Genomic DNA, 18385 nt, shown 5'->3' with positions numbered 1-18385 from the left:
ACTACTAGACCACACTGCCTCCCAGGTTCTCAGCTCTAACCACTAGACCCCACTATCTCCCAGGGTCTCAGCTCTAACCACCAGACCACACTGCTTCCCAGGGCCTCAGCTCTAACCACTAGACCACACTGCCTTCAAGTCCCTCAGCTCTAACCACAAGCCCACACTAAATCCCAATACTTCAACTGTAACCTCTCAATTCTTCACCGCTAAGCAATAGATCACATTGCTTACCTCCAAGTGCTGAGCTCTAATCGTAGACCACACAGTCTCCACAGCTATAGCCACTAGGCTGTGCTGTCTCCCTCCCCCAGAGAGAATTTCAAATACTGTAGCTGACATCCAGTCAAAGTCTGCAATCTACAATTGGTGCAAAATGAGCTGTTAACAGATCTGTCTCCTCAGGGCAGTCCCTGTACTCCACGTTCCTTATAGTTCCTCATCCATAAAGCACCCCCCAGGAGGTACAGTACAGAACCACTTGGCTGGGAATGCATATGTGATGGAGACACAATGTTCATTTTTCATTTGATAAGTACATTGATTACTGCATACCATTTTATATTGTACGCAGAGAATTCAAAAACAGTGAACAGCCCTATATCCAAGGAGAATCAGGATCCAACAGGATACTCACCAATCGCTAGAAATACTTAAAGTAGAAGAAAAGTGATTGACAAACTGAAAACTCACTATTTTAATAATTAGCTACAATGTTTGGGCTCCAGCCTACCTGGCTATTTCTACCATGTTATCTGAAGAAGGGGGAAGCTGAAACGTTGTAGCTAATTTAATAATTAATTACTTTTCTCCTTCATATATATATATATATATATATATATATATATATATATATATATATATATATATATATATATATATATATATATGTCAGCTCCATGTAACTAACATGCTGAGTATTGAATAATATCCTGGCTCTTCACATATGGGGTAATATATTTGTCAATGTATTTGAATAGATTTAACAGTATATTGACCATTCAATATTTAAGAGCCCTGGCTTAAACTCAAGAGTTTTCAGACAGATTTTTCGAAGCAGTTTATAATTAATAAAATCCCATAATATATTCATTAGACTGCTAGACACACGGCTTTGGAAAAACTACCTGCTGAGCTACTGCCATCACCTAGTGATCAATGCGGGTACGTCTTTATGTGCAGGGCTTCTGAACTTTAGAACCTGCCCTATGAATAAAAATCAACAGCAATAATACATTACATCTTTAGACATTACAATCGAGAAACCACAAGATGAAAAGTTTACAGTAAAAAAAAAACCCAAAAAGAACAGCTTTACTGTGATGTCTAAGTGCCGCTCTCTAGTTACTGTACTATTGGTTATTTATTAATTTATTTCCATTGTGGCACAACATATTACAACATAGTACTGTACAAAACATTGTAAGTACAACAAATGTATTTTAAAACCATCTTTAATGGAAATGTTTAATCAACTGGAAAATTGTTTCTCCACACGGTATTACCTTATGGTGTTTGTTTATCTCTGTACTGACTGATCTGTAAATTCAGAAAAAAAAAAAAAAATAATACTTTGGTCCAAAGTGACAAAGAAAATTTAATCTTTTCACATTTCAGAAGTCAAGATGACTGGTGCAGTCAAAGAAAGAGAAGTCAACACCGCACGCTGGTAAACTACACTCTACACTGTTGCATACAACACTTTCAGTAAAAAATGAGCGTTATTTATATTGTACTGGTACTTATGAGGACTTAAACGATCCATATAGTGGCTTTTAAAAAGTACCAAATAGCAAACACTTGATCATACATGTTGTTTTTGTTTTGTATTTGGTTCTTTTTTAAAGCTTCAATAAAGATAGCAGTGCCATGATTCAAATATAAACCCAGTGTGAGTGTTGAAAGGGTTAATACATATGTAGAAAGTATTCAATAATTGGTACCTTGCGTTACTGTAATACTCCTGTTAATACAAATCACATAAAGATATAAAATATGAAACAAAAAGTTTTTTTGAATTCTGAATCCCCCTCACCACCACTTCAAAACAAAAGAGGTTTCTATAGCAACTTCATACGTGGCTGCCTGGCGATGCTAAAATGCAAGGCCTCGGGTGAATATTTTGGAGAATGTGCTTGCCAGTGTTCCTGAAGGGGGTTAATAAAAGCTCAAATTAGGACAACAAATGCTTTAAAGGGTTTGCTGCAGTTTTGCGGTGGTTTCACGATGCCAAATTGAAGAAAGGTTATGAACTTATTGAAGGAGAGGATTGCCGGGGCCTAACTCCTTGAATGCAGCTGTTTATGTACCTGCTGTGTGAGTGACACTGAAAATGACAGATAGCCACACTGGGGCAGAGAGCCCATCCATTTTATTTGATGACAACTCCCCCCCCAACAGACAATGCCCTGCTCTGATGGACAGCTATTCCCCGCAAAGAGCTAGCTACGTAAACAAGCCACAGCGAGAAGGTCTGGGAGCCGAGAGATAAGGGGGGAGAGGGAGAGGCAGGAGAGAATGGAATGTGTTGTAGTCAAGAGAAAGGCTTTGTGAAGGTGCCGAAGTGGATCTGGGGTGGTGTTGTGGTGCTTTGCATTACAGCTGAAGGTAAAGGGAGGGGTGTTTATCTGAATCAGCACCATTTTAGTCACAGGAAAATAAAACTGCTAGTTTTAGTAAAGTAGTAACTAAGAAAGTTCCTCTAAGGACTTAGAAAGTGTGCCTAAGTTGTAATAACAATTTTAAAAAAATCCTGTCAGAAAAATTGTACAGACCTTGCGTCTCAAATTATTTCCTAGAAGAACATTTCTATCAGTCAATCCCATTATTAATGAGGGAAGAGACAAACTAAAATATATTTGTATTTATATTTTAGGTAGTATTACTAAAATAAATTAATTGAAGGCACAGAGAAAAACAATTTTACAAAGTTTCTTCTAGTCCTATCACTGAAGGTTATACAATTAATCGAATGCATTCCCGTGAGTGAGTGGCAGGTTGTCGTTTTTTCACTGTACTGAAGAAATCCCAGCCGAAGAGTGTTATGGCATCACAACGCAGTCTGCACAGTGTTATGACATCACAACGCAGTCTGCACAGTGTTATGACATCACAACGCAGTCTGGTAGTGATGTGACCCCAAGTTACTGCACCTGGATAACCAGCAGTGTTGCTCTTAGTTTATACAGTAAAAACCCAACTGTATAAATGGGTAATTGTATGTAAAAATAATGTGATATCTTGTAACAATTGTAAGTCGCCCTGGATAAAGGCGTCTGCTAAGAAATAAATAATAATAATACTACTGTGAGGCCTCCAGTAGCTTCCCTCTGTGCTGCCATTGCCCCTCCAGTAAATTGCAATGCCAGTAAATTGCATTACTACATTGCCACAGACAATCATTTAGCGGGTGTTATGTGCTTCTGAAACTGAATCTGCCTCAGTCTTTGTGGGGTACACAGTGCTGCATGCACAGCCGGAATATGCCTGTTGCCTTCTCTATGTGCCCCCAGTGCCGGTGTCTGTCATACAGGCAGCCAGCCAGCCTGGCCCCAGTACATTCACGCTAGACTTCCATCTTTCTTGAGTAAATGCTTCACGCCTAATTTGCAGCCGCTACCCCACCCCGCCCCCTCCCCCTCGGCCCCTCAAACATGCCTTCACTGTTCATTGATTGGCTCTCCGTCATGTCCTTGTTGGCTTTGCTGAGTTTGTTTTATTTTGTATGTATTTGTTTTCCCTTCAACCGTATCTAATTCCACTGAATCAGTCCTGCTAATAGTTTATTACGGTAAAACCATGACAAAATCCAAGCAAAGTGTAAATAACAGAAAAGAAAAAGGAAAATTCAATGCAATATATATATATATATATATACAGTATATAGACCTTCCTCAATCTATCAGGGATGCTAAGACCGTTGATGCTTTTAAAAAACAGCTAAAGACACACTTTTACGTTCAGGCATTTTTATCATGATTTGTTTTTTTGATTTGTGTCATTTCTTTTTATATTACATATACTCTTAATATGCTGAATGTATAGATGGTTCTCTGTGTTTTTTGTGTTTGTACAGCACTTTGAGATGCATGCATTTAGGCACTTTATAAAATAAAGATTATTATTATTATTATTATTATTATTATTATTATTATTATTATTATTATTATTAAATTGAAAGCATGATTTAAATTACATTTGAATTCGTCATGTCTGATTTATTAAATATACTGATATATTAAATAAAGCCTGTGACGACACGGCGAATGCACAGCAGAAAATATTTACCATGGTCATCTTTAGTAAGGGTCTGTTTCTGTGCTTTTGTGACCTGCAAACCCAGAACTATAAATGCATGTCCTCCTGAGCAGACTCCCATAGGAGAGGCTTGCATTGCAGGAGCTTTTCTGACAGCTTGACAATGCAATCCAAACCACAGTGAGGACCAATCCCTGGGGATGTAACCAAGCAGCACTCGGAGCAGATCACAGGAGATAAATCCAACAAACAAACCAGAGGCATGCGAACCCCCCCACCTCATGTGGCCAGCTAGCTGCGTATCAGCTGTGTTTTGAAGTTGTTTTTACATTGTGATCTGTAAGCACTCTGACACCGAATGAGGATTAAACCCTTGACCTCTCGCCCTCCAAGGGCACCTGAACCATTTGGTCGCTCGTTATAAACTTGCAAGCCCCTCTTTCTCAATCTAAAAACAATCGCACACTTTCCAACGTGGATTTGTTGCTGTTAATTAACCCTGCATTCTTGTGACATACCATCAGCAGAAAACCCAAAGCCACTCTTCAGAAATGGCTCTTTAGCTGCAGTGCAAACAGACACCACAATGGAAATGGTTCTGTACTATTGGCCAATGGCATTTGACATACCTATGGCATCACAAAGGTATGAACACACTATACATTGGCAATCTATTCAGTACCGTGGTGACATATCAGTGCTAAACAGAAAATGTGCTACAGCAGCACCACTGTGAGTCATGTGTTCAATCGTCATTGTGTTGCCATTACTGGTAATGCTGTGGTCTATGGTTCTGTTAGGGTTTCTATAAGATAATACAGACTGTGCTCCTCCTTTATAATACAGCAGAATCCATAGTTAAGAGACTGTGCTTTTTGCTTGTGGAATGGCATTAGGGAGCAAATAGGAGCAGTGACCACACTGCCTTATAACATTAAAGTATTGAAGGTTGCCTTAGGGCAACACTGTACAATGGTTTGGATTATAATACTAATGGTATCCTATCCCAATGTTATTTCTTAAAAATGGTGCTCATGAATGTATAATGCACTGTGCTAGGATTGCCCTAGCCCCTCTCACATGCCTTCTCAATCTCCCACCAGTGTCTTTCACTCAGGCTGTGTTAACCCCCCCCCCCCTCCTCCTCCCCCATTCCCGCTGTGTTCGTGTTCACACCATTCTTCACGATTCTGTAAACAGCTCAGGCTCCCTGATTTAGCAGGCCCATCCTATCTTTCACCCTCTCGTCTGTCCAGATGGCCTCAACAGCTGGACATGTTGATTACACTCTTTGACGGCCTCGTTCCTGGGAAGAGGGGAGAGGGAGAGTGCAGGCTCCTGGGGAGGAAGAGGGAGGGACTGCAGGCTCCTGGGAAAAGGGGAGAGGGAGAGACTGCAGGCTTGAGGGAGAGGGTGAGACTGCAGCCTCGAGGGGAAAGGGAGAGGCTGCAGGCTCCTGGGGAGAGGGGAGAGGGAGAGACTGCAGCCTCAAGGGGAGAGGGAGAGACTGCAGGCTCCTGGGGAGAGGGGAGAGGGAGTGACTGCAGGCTCCTGGGGAGAGGGGAGAGACAAAGACTGCAGACTTGAGGGGAGAGGGAGAGACTGCAGGCTTGAGGGAAAGGGAGAGACTGCATCCTCGAGGGCAGAGGGAGAGACTGCAGCCTTGAGGGGAGAGGGAGAGACTGCAGCCTCGAGGGGAAAGGGAGAGACTGCAGGCTCCTGGGGGGAGGGGAGAGGGAGAGACTGCAGCCTCGAGGGGAAAGGGAGAGACTGCAGGCTCCTGGGGAGAGGGGAGAGGGAGAGACTGCAGGCTTGAAGGAGAGGGAGAGACTGCAGGCTCCTGGGGAGAGGGGAGAGGGAGAGACTGCAGGCTTGAGGGAGAGGGAGAGACTGCAGGCTTGAGGGAGAGGGAGAGACTGCAGGCTCCTGGGGAGAGGGGAGAGGGAGAGACTGCAGGCTTGAGGGAGAGGGAGAGACTGCAGGCTTGAGGGAGAGGGAGAGACTGCAGGCTCCTAGGGAGAGGGGAGAGGGAGAGACTGCAGGCTTGAAGGAGAGGGAGAGACTGCAGGCTCCTGGGGAGAGGGGACAAGGAGAGACTGCAGGCTTGAGGGAGAGGGAGAGACTGCAGGCTTGAGGGAGAGGGAGAGACTGCAGCCTTGAGGGGAGAGGGAAGAGGGAGAGACAGCAGGCTCCACTCCTCATGAGCTTGGAGGTAAAACTCATCCTTGAGCTGCACTTGACATGCGGGCCTTCTTTAATGGACACTCAAAAACCACACAAGGTTCAATCAGAAGAGAGGCCCACCATGGTGACCAGCTGAGTCCCCCTCTCAGTCACAAACTCATTGTAAGTCCCCATTATGTCCTATAAGTGGCGGCTACATACTTATAATGCAGCTGAGAGTCTGGCACTCCTGACGTCAGCATATCAAAACTGCTTCACGCTTAATAACACAGTTGTTACCTTTTAAAATAACTCCAGTCTGCCTTTCTTCTGTCCTGTTTCAATTTTGTAACTTTCTATTTATTTATTTTTTATTTCCACAGGAATTAGGACATATCTTATGAGACCAAACCTTATAGGACATCAGTGACCTTGAGGCATTTCAGGCCACCACATACCTTAGTAAAGAGTTAGTGCTCTAGTCTGCGGAGGCTGTCTGCCATCTCAGAAAGTACCAATTTCAGTAAAGCCAGGCTTAGTCAGTGCCAACCACAGACCAACCCCACTTCAATGGCTGGCACACACACTAACCACTGAGCTGCTTGGGCCTCCATGATCTCTTCCAGTGAAGTCAGCTTCCGGACACGTTATCCAAACCTCAGGCCACCTCACCCGTCTGCATGGCTAAAGAATCTCTACACCACTGTGTACGATATATATATATATATATATATATATATATATATATATATATATATATATATATATATATATATATATATATATATATGTAAACAATAACTCACACAGATCATTTATTATATTCAAGCAGAGATTTTTGTAACACACAGCCAACACGATATGAAATGCTGAGTTTTACTCTGGAAGAATAAACTGCTCTAAATCTGGGTCATTCTGTTTGTTTGCAACATTGCACTATGGTAACTGTTCAATTTAGCACTAGCGTTTAGTCAAGAGAAACGGTTTGGGACAGATTAGTTGTTTTTTGTTTCTAACTCAAATCCCATTTCATTCAGGTAGTTTTTACCTGTGTCTTTTCTTTAAGAGAACCAGACTACAAGTACCAGACTGTGTTGCATTGTGGGTAGAACAATAAAAACATAACTGTCCATTAAACCTGGAGTGTTACATAAAGTAAAGCTATATAGTTTGGCATCACCTAGAATTTTAGGATTGAGACATAATATAAAAAAAAACCTATGTGAACATAATTTAGATATTTTATTAAACACCATGGCGTCAAAGACACTACACAATGGTATTGAAAAAGTCTACCGGATGCCATAATAGTACGCCAGATTTCTTATGTCACATTTTTTAATTTTGGTCAGTTTTTAATTAAGAATATGGAAAACTACAAAGCTGTATGTAATTCAATATGTTAACTTTATTCAGCAGGTTTCATTCAACCTTATGAAGCAAAATTAGTTAATTCTATAGGGTGATGCAACACTTTTGGCTATAGCTGTATATTTAAACTTTTAACGCTCAATCACAAAAATGAAGGCCATCTAAATGAAAAACATTTTGGGCAATTAGCTCCTCAGTGCAGAGAGCTGTAACTAGGGGAGGAGTCGAGAAATCAACTCATCTCAATATGCCAGCTTGAGGCCCTGTTGTGGGTAAATCACTTCCTCTGCTCATTTCCTGTCAGTGAGGGGTGGGGGCAGGGGGCACGGGACGAGGGTCATTGCCCAATGTTTTTCAAAACTACTTTAAAATGTACTGTTTCTCACATGTACCAGCCAGGCACCTACCACTGCATGTCCTACAGAAAACCAGGCATGAGGCTCTGGACCTTGGATAGCTGCCATAGTGTATGTGGTCTAATGATCTATGGAAGTCAATTCCATTACGAACGGCAAAAGGACACCTTATTTGATTTTTGTATTATTTGATTTTATATAGCAATACGAAAAGAAACTTGGTCAAATTCTTTGACAGACTTGTGGTCGAAATGTCAAACAATGTCACTAAATATAGGTCAAACAATGTCACAAATATTGGTCAAACAATGTCACTAAGTTGTATTCAAGTACTACTACATATTTATGTATTTTTCCTCAAGCATGTCTTTATGTGTTTTATTATAAGGGTGTGGCCCCCTTTTTAAAGGTACAGTCACATTTGTTGAGGGGCAGGGTAAGAAACGTCTTAGCTGGAGGAAGAAGCAGTCAAATCACTTTTCGGAGTAGATTCTTTCTAGTTTTATATCGCCAGTTTTATATGTACTAAACTGTAGTTCTGCCTCAATTTACACGATTCACAAATTTGGTTCATTCACGGTTAGACCATGATGACTAAATTGTACATGGACAATATTTACTGTATAAGGGGCCTTCATGAATACACATAAAAAAAACAGTGAACCGGTGAAGGGCTATTGTCCATTAAAGTACAGCACCCATGCAATTTACTGTAAACATTTCACCAAATTCACGAATGATCAAATAGTGGAATAACGAGGGAGCACTGCCCTTCAAAAGACATGGTAATTCAGTGTGGGTGAGGATGCAGTGGCTGGAGACTGCCAGTATTATTATTTGTTTATTTAGCAGACGCCTTTATCCAAGGCGACTTACAGAGGCTAGGGTGTGTGAACTATGCATCAGTTGCAGAGTCACTTACAACTACATCTCACCCGAAAGACGGAGCACAAGGAGGTTAAGTGACTTGTTCAGGGTCACACAATGAGTCAGTGGCTGAGGTGGGATTTGAACCAGGGACCTCCTGGTTACACGCCCGTTTCTTTAACCACTGGACCACAGCCTCCCATAAACAGTACAAAGCTGTTATTATGACATAATGGCTACTAGCCTGTCATTAAACAATGATTTGGAGCACCCACATGTGTAGAATAATGGAGTCCAGTTCCCATAAAATATGAGAAATGTTATCCAGTCAAAGCAGTCCCTCAGTTGAAACCACCCCCTCATCCCTCGCCTAGGTCCTTTCCTCTTATAATAACTAGCCTCGCCTGCAGTACAAGCGGCAGTTGAGCTGGGGTAAGGTGGCTGCATACCTGTCTTCCAGCCTCGTTGTTCTGCAGGTTCATGAGGGTGCGTGCGTGCTCCTCCGAGCCCTTGGGGTAATTCTTCTCCCTCTCACGGGCGTCCACAAACTCCTTGGCGAAGCGGTACCCATAGTCCACGTTGTCCCCGCAGCCCCCCCACAGCCAGTCCCGGGGGAGGTCCTTGGGGCGCGCGGCCCGGCTGCAGCCACAGGTGGACAGCTCCCCCTCCCTGCAGGCCCTGCTGATGGCATTCACCACACCCGCCGCACTCACTGCGTAGGTGAAGGCCGTTTCTCTGCTGCCTGGAGACACACACACACACACACACACACACACACACAGTTAGTTAAAATGCCTGTGAGTTCCCTTGCAATTCTATAGTGTTTTATGGCAAACCTTGACATGCCTTCTTACAAGTTGCAGTATTTAATAAACGAATGCTCTGACTGCCTTATTGGGATTGCAAGGGGTCCTATTGTAAAGAAGTGCACTCTTTCTGCTTTGCAGACCTGTATGCAGATCTCAGGAAGGCAGCTCCACTCTAAACTGCTCTTGTGGTTAAGGACAACCACTGATGGGTCAAATGGCCTCCTCTCATTAATCATTATAAGATAACCCCACTCAAAACTGCAGACTAGTGAACTAATCTAATAAGCCAAAAAAAAAAATATATATATATTAGATATATTAACTATTAGATATAATTAAAATAATAATACAAAAACAAGCAAAGAGCTAGAATTGGAGCAGCAATAACACTGAAACCTTGGTTAGCATACCTTTCAATCTTGTTGAAAAGTCAGTCGGTTTGACAGTATGCACATTTTAAATGGATGGAGGCTTGTATCAGTATATTGGAATTTGATCAGACGACTACCTTGAAGCAGGGGGCCTGGCTGCTCAGTTCTAAGAGCTCCAATGAACACGAGGTGATCTGGGTATGATGTGGTGCTTGTGGCTCAGTAGGGGGTCAAGACTCAGCCCAGCCCCAGCAGTTTAGTACAGGGACCGCAGTGCTAGTGAAGGCACTGTCTACTTTGTAGGCAAGATCCATGATTCTATAATCAGAGTCAAATAATCCCAAATAAAGGGAATCAGTGATAATTGTTTTTCCTTTTAAAGTGGAAATGGAACAGTGGTGCCCCCTGGTGTCACAAAATGTAAATACCATTTATTTTTTAAATGGTTTAAAAATGCTGCAGGTCCCCACTGCCCTGAATACAATGTTGACAGTCCAGTTTGTTTACACCCAAAACGGCAGCTGTATTTGTTATATTGGTAAGATTTCTTTAGGGAACATATATGGTGCTGATATTTTCAACAGTTCTAAACTGTCACATCTGTTTTTAAAAGTCTATGGGACATTACACCTTAGAGACATAAAAGCCATATATTATTACAAGGGTTACTATAAAAATCTAATATTTGATAGTGTATAAATGGGAAAGGTTTGCTGGCTGCATTTGCTGGCCATTTGCAGCGGGTTTGTACCGAAATTAAAGAAATTAAAAAAAGATGATAACCACAGAAATACAAATAAATACATAGATAAATACATCAATGGGTTTAAATAATGACGTTACAGCTTTCTCGTGTGAACATTCATTATGAGCGCGCCCCGCAACCCAAGCCGACCTGTGTGAAGGAGGAATGTGAGAATGAAATGGAGAGTCGGAGGTGCTGAAGGTTTCCACACACTCATTCCACACCCTGCGTTTTTTATGAATGAGAAAGAAAAGTAATCCTCTCACCTATACCTCGCCAAGAACGGACGCGCGCACTAAACCGTCAAGAATTTAAAGTCGGCTAAAACGTTTATATTAAGTCTATTTTTTTTTCTCAAACCACCTTGCATCTGCTGTGCACGTGGGAATGTGGGTTCCCTTTGTATGTGAACGTTATCTGAAACAAAGACAGACACCACAACAGCCTTTGCAGCAGATACTAGAGTGATTGTGTCCCGTGTTTATTTAACGGCAGGTGTGGTGTACTATCTACAGTACAATATAACACAATGTAACGCAAGTGTCTCACAAGAAGCGATTTTATTAAGCTCCAGTGCTTTTTATATACAATTAAAATCGTTACCAACCGTTTTCATAAGTTGTTTTTAAAACAGGTTTACACTGGCATCCAGAGTTATATTCAATTGTGTGGATGTTTTTCTTTTATTTTTGAAAGTAATATTGACTTTGGCGCTAACGTAAATCTAGTTCTCTGTGTATTTCGAAGACTTCAATTAATTTACAGCCGTACACAGATCCTCGATCATACCTAATACATAATGAGATTGGAGAACTGTATTATGTCTGGTCTGTGTGTTTGGAATAGGGCTCACGGACTCGTACGGCGTGTGCTGACTGGCTGTGACAGACGGGCAGGCTGGTATGCGCGCTATGCGTTCGGACTGGTCATTGAAATCAGAGGGATGTAACCTATAGAAGAATTCAGTTTTATTGTCCTGTGGCCGGAGACATCAAAAAGTCCGCCCGGATTTCTCGACTTCTTACCATCAGATAATTGCATTTCAAAAGAGGCTGCGGACAATGGCCGAGCTAACACCTCAATATAAACCTAGCGATTGACTGCAAATAACTCTTCTTTTGCAATTTGTGGAAAGGAGGGGGAGGGGAGCAGTGTTTTTTCCCTCCACTGCAGGGAAAAGTTACCTTACACCTTGTTATACAAAACGGATATCACACCCAATTGTTGTAAGAGACACGGCTTCTACTTTTTTGATAGCTTATCTGGGCATTTAAAAACATTAAGACAGGATAATAATAAAGTCTGCATTCTAAGCGGGCCAGCGCATCCTGCCCCTGTCATTGACCCTGAACTGTAGCCTTTATTTGCAGCGTGGAAAGATAACGTCTGTGGAATAAAGGCTATTTACAGATTTACCTTTTTAAAATTTATAAGTTAAACTATTTGTATTCTTTGTACATGAAAGTCAGTAAAATTGTTACATTTTCAGCTGCATCAATAAGTCATTCTACTGAGTCTTGTCTGTGATGTTTGTCTAGGGAATTGAGGCACGCTAATATAAAATACAATTAAGGAGTATAAACGAGCCCTATTATAATAGTGGGGGAAATTAAGATGTATAACAACTATATTCATTATATACCCAACATAGCAGCGTACTTATTTGCATGACCCGTCCAAAGACCGAAGTGTTGTCCACGGTGCTGCAGTTCCACCGCCTCTGTCTGAATTGAAACTGACACTCCTTGATGCCCGTCTTGGCCCCTTCGCCGATGTATACCATGTGATCCTGGTACAGCTGGCACAGCTTCCGCTGGCCCTGCGACAGTCCCGCGAGCTGACTGCACAGAGGCTGCGCTCCTATGATGTACATCTCGGGTCTCTGAATGGGGTTCATTGCTAAAGACCTACAGCCAGAAAAGGGAAAAGGCAGTTTGTCACGTTAGAATTGCCATCACCCCACTATATATCTGCAAGCGTTGACCATCTCTGTATCTCTCACTGGCCTCATGTGTATGGTAATATAGGTTATTGGCTCATTAACATATCTTCAGCCGATTGATTATAGTCAAATTGGGTGATATCTTTAGCCTGCCTTTATACGCTTTAATGAATGGCAAGTTATCATGTCAGTTAGTTTTTCACAGTTACATTCTTTTAGCTTGTTTTTATAATGACTGCTGAAGGTTGAACGTTTTATAAGGTGTCGAAATTGACCGATCAACCATAAATCAGGTTCCACTTTTGGGGGATTTCATTATTAGAATCCGCTTGGCTCCCCATTCTCTCCGTGTATTTGAACAATAGACCTTCATATCTCTCTCCCAAGAAGAGGGGGAGTGGGAGGGCTGGGATTAGTGTAACGATGTGCCATTCCAAACGAAGACAAGTTTATCAGCCCAAGAAATGACGTCATCAACCATCCAGTGTTACAATTACCGTAATGGTATTGGCTGTTAATCGGCGGCTGTCTGGAGAATCGGACTCGCGTACTTTACATATGTACGCTTGTTTTTCGTCAGCGAATCGCTTCATAAAAAGTTGGTAACGCCTCAAATTGCGTCCAACAGTTGCCTAAACAGTAAGATACTCTAACTCATAGATGTATACTTTGTTTGTAAATGTCAATGCATGTAAACAACTCGATTTTTTTTAAAATGTTATAATATTTATCCAGGAAAACCTTACGGCCTCAATGCCTTGGGAGATCACCAAAAGCATTAGTTAACAAGGATGTTGCTAACTTATTATTCACAGGCTTGGAGGATCAGTGTTGGTGTGTCACAGAAATACCTCAATATTGTATTTGCAAGGAAAGCATTTTTATAGTTAAAACAGAGTAACACCATAATCTCCATTGAAAATAACACGCTAATGTCAAAATAACATTATACTCCAAAGGTAATCCACAGCAGTCCACAATACTGTATACATGTCATTTAGCAGCAACAGCGAGCATACACTATATGGAAGTATATTAACCGAAAACTGAGAACTTTCCTATATCACTTATTGTGAACAGATGTATAGGAGATGTCATATTAGGCCACTGCTGTCAACAAAACCACGCATGTTTTTGTTTTAGTGAGTGAATATGTGCGTGTGTAAACAAGGACACCGTAACTTACCACCACGAGTTTGAATCCACGAAGAGCTGGGAAGTGCAGGAGATGAGAGCGATTGCCAGTAGCAAGTGGATCCCCGTCATGGTGAACTGGCCTTGGGTCAGCCTGAGGTCCATTCCCCCCTGAATCGAAGATCTTAACTTAAACGTGTTTTTCTGAAAATGATCAACAGCAAAAAAAAAAAAAAGGCTTAGATCAACTAAAAGAAAGTATTTTAAAATCCCTTGTGAGCCAAAAAAAGAACCCCAAGTGTTCTTAGCTGCAGTGCTTCAACGATACCCTTACTCTCCCAGCGCTTTCAAGTGCAACCCAAGTTCTGCGGAAGATCTGATTTTCAACAAGAGTCTTTATGACTGTCCATCTCCCTTGCTTTGATTGGTCCGACAAGTGCCTCCATCTGAATTGGAAAAAAAAAACCCTTTTGCTTTGGACACACAGAATAAAACGATACCTCAGGAGTGAAAATGACAAGAGGCGAGAGGGATGGGACAGGGAGAAGTGAGCGAGATCACCAGTGCAGGCGCCCTGCCTATCTTTGAATCTGATGTTTTTGGTAATTACATTGTGATACCCCCCTCCTCCCTCCCTCCCTCTCTCCCTCTCTCTCTCTCTCTCTCTCTCTCTCTCTCATTTCTAAAGACACAATAGCTCGGAAGAGGGAGGGACGGTGGTGAAGAACAAGAATCACCTCTCTTATCCCGAGAGCGCAGACCACCACAGTGTTAGGAAAACACCAAATGGATAGGGATTGTGGGCTGTTTAAACACGATCCCCTGCCGGGTGAGAGCTGACCGAGCCCTCCTGTCAACGAAGGGGAAAAAGTTCAGAGCTAAACTTTTTTTTTATTGTTCGTTCCACTCGGTATTGTATGTGTGCGCATGGAAAAAATGGCCTTGTTACTTTACAGACCAACACCAACATGCCAACGTGTACTCCTGCAAGAATGCCACCAGTCTGCTAATAGTAGATTTTCAGCATGCGGTTCAGATGCAGATATGAAAAGCGATTGGTTTTAATTAGACTATTCTCTCCACCTATGGCACATTTCTCTGAAAAATAAATGCACGAAGCAACTGGATAGATAACATGGTTTGTGTGTGATTCGCCTGCGTTATACAGAGATTTAAATTAACACTGGGTTAGGACTGAGCCTTCATGTCCAAGTACATGCGCTACAAAATGCCTAAGAAGTTGTACGGCTACACCTTTAGCGGGAGGGGAAATGGAACAAAGCAATACATGTCCCTTTGTCTGTTTTCCAGCTGTAATTCGGTCTTTATCTTACTGAGCTATATACTGAAATGCCTTAGCAGAGACCGCTGGAAGAGGGAGGGGGGCATGGTGCACGGAAACATTGGACATTGTAACAAAGCGTATCAAGTCCACTACACTCCAAAGAGTTTTTGGACAAATGCTGGAGCTCCAGTGGAAAGCACGGTTTAAGTGTGGGTGGAAACACATGCGAATACATAGATAATCCTGGTAAAATACCAGGGGAGGTGTTTCTAGAACAGTGTGGCTGTGCAGTGTTTCAGTAAGAGTTTCGTGGTTCTGGCTAGGAGAAAGTTGCGAGGGGGAATTGGTGAATACAATATCGGCGACATTAAGGTATATATTTTTGACTGATGTGATTTTACACTGCTAGAGATGTAAACATTTGATTTCACTGACTAGTTATTTCACTGCAGAATGGCGCGCGTATAGTCCAAGAAAGAAAGTTTATTTCAGGCCACTCTCCTCAGAACACGGATTCCAGCGGGTTCTAACACCAGAAGGGTTACCGCAATAATTGCAGCTTTGCAAAAGATGTTATAGTGTTTGTGTGGAGTTGGCACGAATAGTCAGTAGGCTTATACTGCAGATTTGCACCCTGACAAAAAATATGCCGTACAGCAGATTAACCACGGATTTGTACTTCATTTTTTGTAATGTTAGTCTTAAAATAATAATAAGTAAATGCAGTTCACAAAAAAAAGCCGTACCGTATAAATGTATACAGTCCAGAACAGCATTCTTGGGATTCCTGTTAAATGCTATTGGGTTCTATGTGGTCATAAAGGCCACTAAAACGCAGTTCCATAACAATAGGCTCGTCGCTCGTCACGCCTTTGCCATAAACTCATTCAAAGGAGAGACCTTTTTATTACTGCATGATGCACCTTCTGATTTATTGGAATTCACCTCTGATAGATTTGTGAGTTGTTTTCTTTTTTTTCTTATAAACGATTTCCTCTGGCATGATAGCCTGCGACTAGGCTACAGAATGTCACTATATTGCAACATATAGGCTATTCAAATACATTGACAATACATGAAACACACACACATATATATAGTGTGTGAATACAAAACATTTGGAAATTATCTGTAAAACTAAGACGGCCAATACCACCCAATTACAGTATTATTCGCCATTATAATGGATTTTTTTTTTACTTAAGGATTTTACCACATTCCACTGTCTGTCTTTGGTTTTCACATCAAGTTAAATTAATGATGTATCTTATAACTATATGTATATAATTATATTCTACTACTTACTGGGCTCTCTCTCTTTGCCTATTCACTGAAGTAAATAGGCAAATCACAAATAATATTTATGCTGCGCTCTTCCATCCGCCTTCAATGCAGTGCCGCCTAGAGGACCAAATGGGAACTGCACCTCCTAACCCCAGTCGGCATTCTTGATCTGCCTCCGGGACTGCAATTGGAAGGCGGAGGTTTCAGTTTCTGATTTTGGTCTTGTTTATTTCTAATTCTTTTCATAGTGATTGTGTGGAACAGTTTGCAGTAGTGACAGGTTGGTGTAAGAGACGCCAGGCTATTTCCCAAACGTCTCTGCATGATAAAGACGCGTAATCACACACAGCCCCTTTGATGTATTCTTACTTAGCCGCACCCTAAAAGACGTGCTCACCTTCACCCTAACGCGAACTTGTCACTTCTCAAACACTGAAACGTGTCTATACTCTGTCGATTAAGTAGTATGTTACATTCTAGACACTTGATTTACAGTGTATAGGCTAGGCTTAATAAATTAATCAATTATTTAAGGTGCATCATTTATTTATTTATGTATTTATTTATTCGGTGAATGCGTATATTTAGAGCCAATATGCTGCGCCGACAGACCGTGCAGATGTAACCGGCTGTGCGGAGAAGCCCTATAGACATCACGGTAGCCTGATGTGAAATCCGCGCTCAACTATTGCACAGATGTGGAACTTCAGCTATGAATAGCATTGTTGAAAAATAATCCTGACCCCAATGCATGGTTACGTTTTATTTTCCTTCAAACGCCAGTTAACAGTTTACTAGTCGACTAGTCTTAATGCTGTACACTTCATCACTGTCTTTTTCGGTTACGTGTTATATAGCAGACAAAATAAACCAAAACTACACTGTGAATAAAGTGCTTGCAGAATTAAACATACATGTTATGCAATGGACTATAAACATATATTCCTATTTATATACATTTATTTTATAACACGTGTGTTTTAGTACATCTACGGCTAGTTTCACAGAACCCAATGAGAACTAGGCTTGGACTACCTTACCCGAGGTAACATTATGTAGTCCAACACAAGTGCTAATCAGTGTCTGTGAAACCAGCTGCTAAAGTATAGTATAAAACAGTTCAAATGAACACTAACATGTTTTCCCAATAATAGTTCTGTTTCATTTTAAAATATTTGATTTTACTGTGCATGCATTTAACCCTTTCAGTCCTGAATTTTTTATTTTTTTATTTTATTTTTTGCGAAGACAAAGTTTGCAAAATTAAGTTATATAATTAAAAAAAACATCTCCTTTATTGATGATAAAAGAACAACATACACACACACACACATATTGGCAAATGGGACTTGAAAGTCTTGTCAGTATTCAAAGTACTCTAGACCAGGGGTGCCCAATTCCGGTCCTGGAGGGCCGGTGTCCCTCCTGGTTTTTGTTCCAACTGTACACTAAATTGCTTAATTAGACAAATTAAGCTTCTAATAAGTGCTTGATTGGTCCAATTAAGTAATTTAAGGGGCAGTTGGAACAAAAGCCAGGAGGACACCGGCTCTCCAGGACCGGAATTGGGCACCCCTGCTCTAGACCTTGAGATCCCGCCAGGACTCAAAGGGTTAAAGCACAACATATCAATTAATGGAAGACCACACCACAGCACATATACTCACACCAATGGTGGCATCGTGTTATTCCAGCACTTTGACTGTGCTTTCGTTTTCTACAAGGATAAATTAATCTGGTCATCAGCACCACCTATAGGTGGACAGCAAGAATGCAACTAAGCTCCTTAGACCAAATACTG

The 18385-nt window shown here is 41.5% G+C and overlaps 1 protein-coding gene across 2 annotated transcripts in view; it reads right to left on the bottom strand.

The window, feature by feature from the left end:
* LOC117415732 (protein Wnt-5b) overlaps window positions 1-18385 on the bottom strand; it is an 82764-nt gene that overhangs the window by 9378 nt on the left and 55001 nt on the right. For both annotated transcript variants that reach the window (XM_034026455.3, XM_034026456.3), the window contains exons 2-4: window positions 14068-14219; window positions 12599-12846; window positions 9464-9756 (exon numbers count right to left, since the gene is read on the bottom strand). In XM_034026455.3, coding sequence (XP_033882346.1) covers window positions 9464-9756; window positions 12599-12846; window positions 14068-14219 — 693 coding nt within the window. The remainder of the gene's footprint in view (window positions 1-9463; window positions 9757-12598; window positions 12847-14067; window positions 14220-18385) is intronic.

Source organism: Acipenser ruthenus, chromosome 7 (genome assembly GCF_902713425.1).
Source record: "Acipenser ruthenus chromosome 7, fAciRut3.2 maternal haplotype, whole genome shotgun sequence".
NCBI classification, from domain to species: domain Eukaryota; kingdom Metazoa; phylum Chordata; class Actinopteri; order Acipenseriformes; family Acipenseridae; genus Acipenser; species Acipenser ruthenus.
The sequence above is the reverse complement of the archived record's forward strand: the minus strand, read 5'-3'. Positions and strand labels throughout refer to the sequence as shown.